Genomic DNA, 3,641 nt, shown 5'->3' on the forward strand with positions numbered 1-3,641 from the left:
CACATAATTCCATATTTTCATAATACATATTTAATAGTCAGACCACTTAATTTAAAAAACACAGATCACGATGAAACAGCAAATGAGATACGATAGAAGGAATAATTATACGATTTTAAGATGTAACGTTAAAAGCCAGATTCGAAATTTAATTACGAATTGCGACTATATGAAGTCGTATGCAAATCAAGATTTAAATGCTTTAAGAACACGTAGCAAGAAAGTTTCGGTCGTCGTATATCTCTATGTATGCGCCTGCTGGCGTAAGTGAGTGGCATGAAGGACGGATTAGGAATAGGCAAATGGAGAGTTAGCGCATACAAGAATAATTAGCTGCAGTGATATATCTGTTGTTTATATGTGTTATGCGGGGCTAGATGCTGAAGGAGAAGGTGGATGTTCTTCTCACACCGAAGGCTGCGACGGTTCGACAGGTACGTCTCTGCCTTCAGGTAGACACGTGTAGAGTCACATAGGACGTACTTTTAGACGCATGAAGTACAGACTGGATCCATGCTTCTAACACACGCATCAGTACAGAGAGAAGATAAAAAACGGGACAATCGTTTTTCAGCGATTTATGAAAACGGGCGCACAAAAGCTTTTACTTTTAAGTTCATTTTATACATGAAATTTATTCTCGTAATTTTATAATATGAATGTACGGACGATACTTATTGTCAGTATCCTCATATTTGATAAAACACTTGTGTTAATATTTACGAAGTATTTACGAAGAATTGTGTAATACATTTAAGTTTTTAACTTGCAATTAGCAAATGACTTGATACCATTAACAAAATTATCTGAATAAGAAGTTCCGAGAGCTATGTTATTGCTGGTGTACGTAATGAATGTATTACGCTTATTAGACATTGAATAAATATTCATACAATACATATACTAGGCAAAAAGTACATCTATAACAATTTTACTATAAAATAAACTTTGTATTTTTTTGATATAGATCTTTATAAAACTGTATTATTAACTTACACAATTGTAAAAATATCTCACGCAATGCATGAAAATGAAATGAATGCCATTATGTGAATTCTTCATAATTGATATAAACAGTATGGAATTAAGTATCAATAACAAAAAAGCTTTAAAAGTTTGTAATTTCCAAATTTGTCTAAATGAAAAATTTTGTTTCTAAAAGAAAAACGTTGCGAAATATTTCGAGAGAGCATCATACAGATTATAATTTATTAATATAAGTACTGTGGTATATTCTGCATTATAAATTAATAGATGCTTTTACACATGCGTGCTTTAATGCATGTGTTCGCTGCAAAACATTCAACGCACACTTATGCTTATTTCGCACGATTTCACTTGCAAGCGTACGCGGCAGCACGATTACAATCGGGGCTTATAATATATAATTAATTGATTGTTCTAAATGTTATATAGCGAGTAATGATACTTTTGAGAATATCTTGCCAAAAATCTCAGAAACGATATTTTCATTCTCATTCTTGATTCTGAAATATAAATCTTTTCTTTTTATATACGTATTTTTATCTATCTTCAATTGTCTAGATATTTTGACAAGATATCGCGGTTTACACAATCACGCGAGCTATCATCCGCAGCTTCGATATATTGTAGTCCTACACGAATCTCCCTAATATATATATTTTAGTATACAGTAGTATTGTATTTTTGTGATCGCGAAAATAATATTCACGAGGCAATTCACCATGGTTCCCTTATTATGTCACTTATTTAACAACTCACGCATCAATTAATCATCGACTTTACGTTATCATCTTGTGACCTGCTGGAACACCCCTTTCAATAGGACTTCCCCAAGTGCCTTTGGGCATGGCTTCCTTCAAACTGGCTGATTGAATGAAATTCTTTTTATAATTAATAGATAAGATTTTGCTTGATCCAGGAACCAATATTCGCAGAGTAGTTTATCACTTCGTGTTAGCATTAATTTTCAAGATGCTCCGGAGGGTTGCTAATATTAAGTGCACACGTCGATGCGTACTATATTTCCAATAGGTTAACATACTATGTTGGGTGAAACATGTTTCGGAGAAGTAATATTAGGAAATATTTTAGCGACGTGAACGACCCTCTTTGTGCAATTACGGAAAATATCTGTCGTGCCTCATTATATTTTAGCGATATAAACCAGAGAACTTTATTAATAGATAATTACAACTTGCATCATAAAGAATTTACCATTATTGGCTGGCATAATTTCTGATAGATTTACACATTCGTATACACATTTGAATTTTGCGAACCAATTTCGTTGCAACGGTTACGTCATTGTGATCGTACTTTAAGATCAATTTAGCGGTCGTTCATCGACACTATAAAGGCACGTAACTTGTTAGTTAGCACGGATAATGGATTCCGTAACATGACACTTGCACAGTAATTTGCAAGTTTACACCGGGTTTCCGAAAAGAAATAGCTTCATCTTCGGTTTCACGGCATTTATATATATATCAACAATCTTTTCTGCTTGCAGTAAATTGCTCAATATTCGGCCGGAAAAAGAAGCAATACAAGGATAAATATCTTGCAAAGCACAACGCTGTTTTCGACCAGCTGGACCTGGTGACCTACGAAGAGGTCGTGAAGCTTCCTTGTGAGTTTTAGTTGCAGTTCTAAAAAAATCTAAATAAACATAAGAATAATTTGTAATATAAAAAATATAATTCTTATTTTTCTATACACTACACAGTTTAATACCAAATTCTTTTCGAAATGCCGTAGTACATATCCCGAAGATTTTTTGCGCTCAACATGCTCTCGACCAAATTTGTGTGACATGTCAGGATTTTGAATAAATCGGGGTAAAAATTTATTTTCCCCTCAATTTATTCAAAATTCTGACATGCCATGCAAATTCTGTCAATGACATCATGTTCAGCACGAGGAAAATCTTCGGAATATGTACTATAACACTTCGGCGAAAAAGTGATTTTTAATCGAAATCTGTGTTATCAGTGATAATTCTATTATTAAAATGTCTCAAAATTTATATTAAATACAATTAGAGCTATAATTTAATACGTTTTATAACATTTATATAGGAAATAAATAATTATTGATTTTGAATATTATATATTACTTTTCTTTGCATATAGATCCTGCCTTCCAACGGAAAACTTTAGTATTATTGGGAGCACATGGTGTCGGTCGACGACACATAAAAAATACGATTATTTCCAAGCATCCTGATAAATATGCCTATCCTATTCCGCGTAAGTATTCCAAATTTTTTAATATAATTCTGAATTAATTAAATGTTATTTTTAAAAATGTGTAAAATTAAAAATGATATATTTATTGGAAGACTTATATTAATATGTATATAATATATAAATATGTTTTTTTATAGATACAACGAGGCCTCCACGAAGTGACGAAGAAAATGGTCGTAATTACTATTTCGTATCGCATGATGAAATGATGGCAGATATAGCTGCTAATGAATACCTCGAATACGGTAAATCATGTCTATGCAAATTTTTATTTAATTTATTAAAATTAGTTAATTTATTAATAATTGAATTTATTAATTTTTTAATTTTAGAATTAATAATTAATAGAAGAATATTAATTATTATTAATTGTTAGAATTATTAATTTAAAAGTATAGATAATAAGTT

At 31.4% G+C, this 3,641-nt stretch overlaps 1 protein-coding gene across 1 annotated transcript in view; it reads left to right on the top strand.

Annotated features, from left to right (window-relative positions):
* The window catches only part of LOC108753552 (peripheral plasma membrane protein CASK), a 110,851-nt gene that overhangs the window by 104,981 nt on the left and 2,229 nt on the right, over positions 1 to 3,641 (top strand). The window contains exons 7-9 of the mRNA XM_018495216.1: positions 2,495 to 2,614; positions 3,117 to 3,233; positions 3,371 to 3,518. Of these exons, the coding sequence (XP_018350718.1) occupies positions 2,495 to 2,614; positions 3,117 to 3,233; positions 3,371 to 3,518 (385 nt within the window). The remainder of the gene's footprint in view (positions 1 to 2,494; positions 2,615 to 3,116; positions 3,234 to 3,370; positions 3,519 to 3,641) is intronic.

This window comes from Trachymyrmex septentrionalis, unplaced genomic scaffold (genome assembly GCF_001594115.1).
Source record: "Trachymyrmex septentrionalis isolate Tsep2-gDNA-1 unplaced genomic scaffold, Tsep1.0 scaffold7, whole genome shotgun sequence".
NCBI lineage: Eukaryota > Metazoa > Arthropoda > Insecta > Hymenoptera > Formicidae > Trachymyrmex > Trachymyrmex septentrionalis.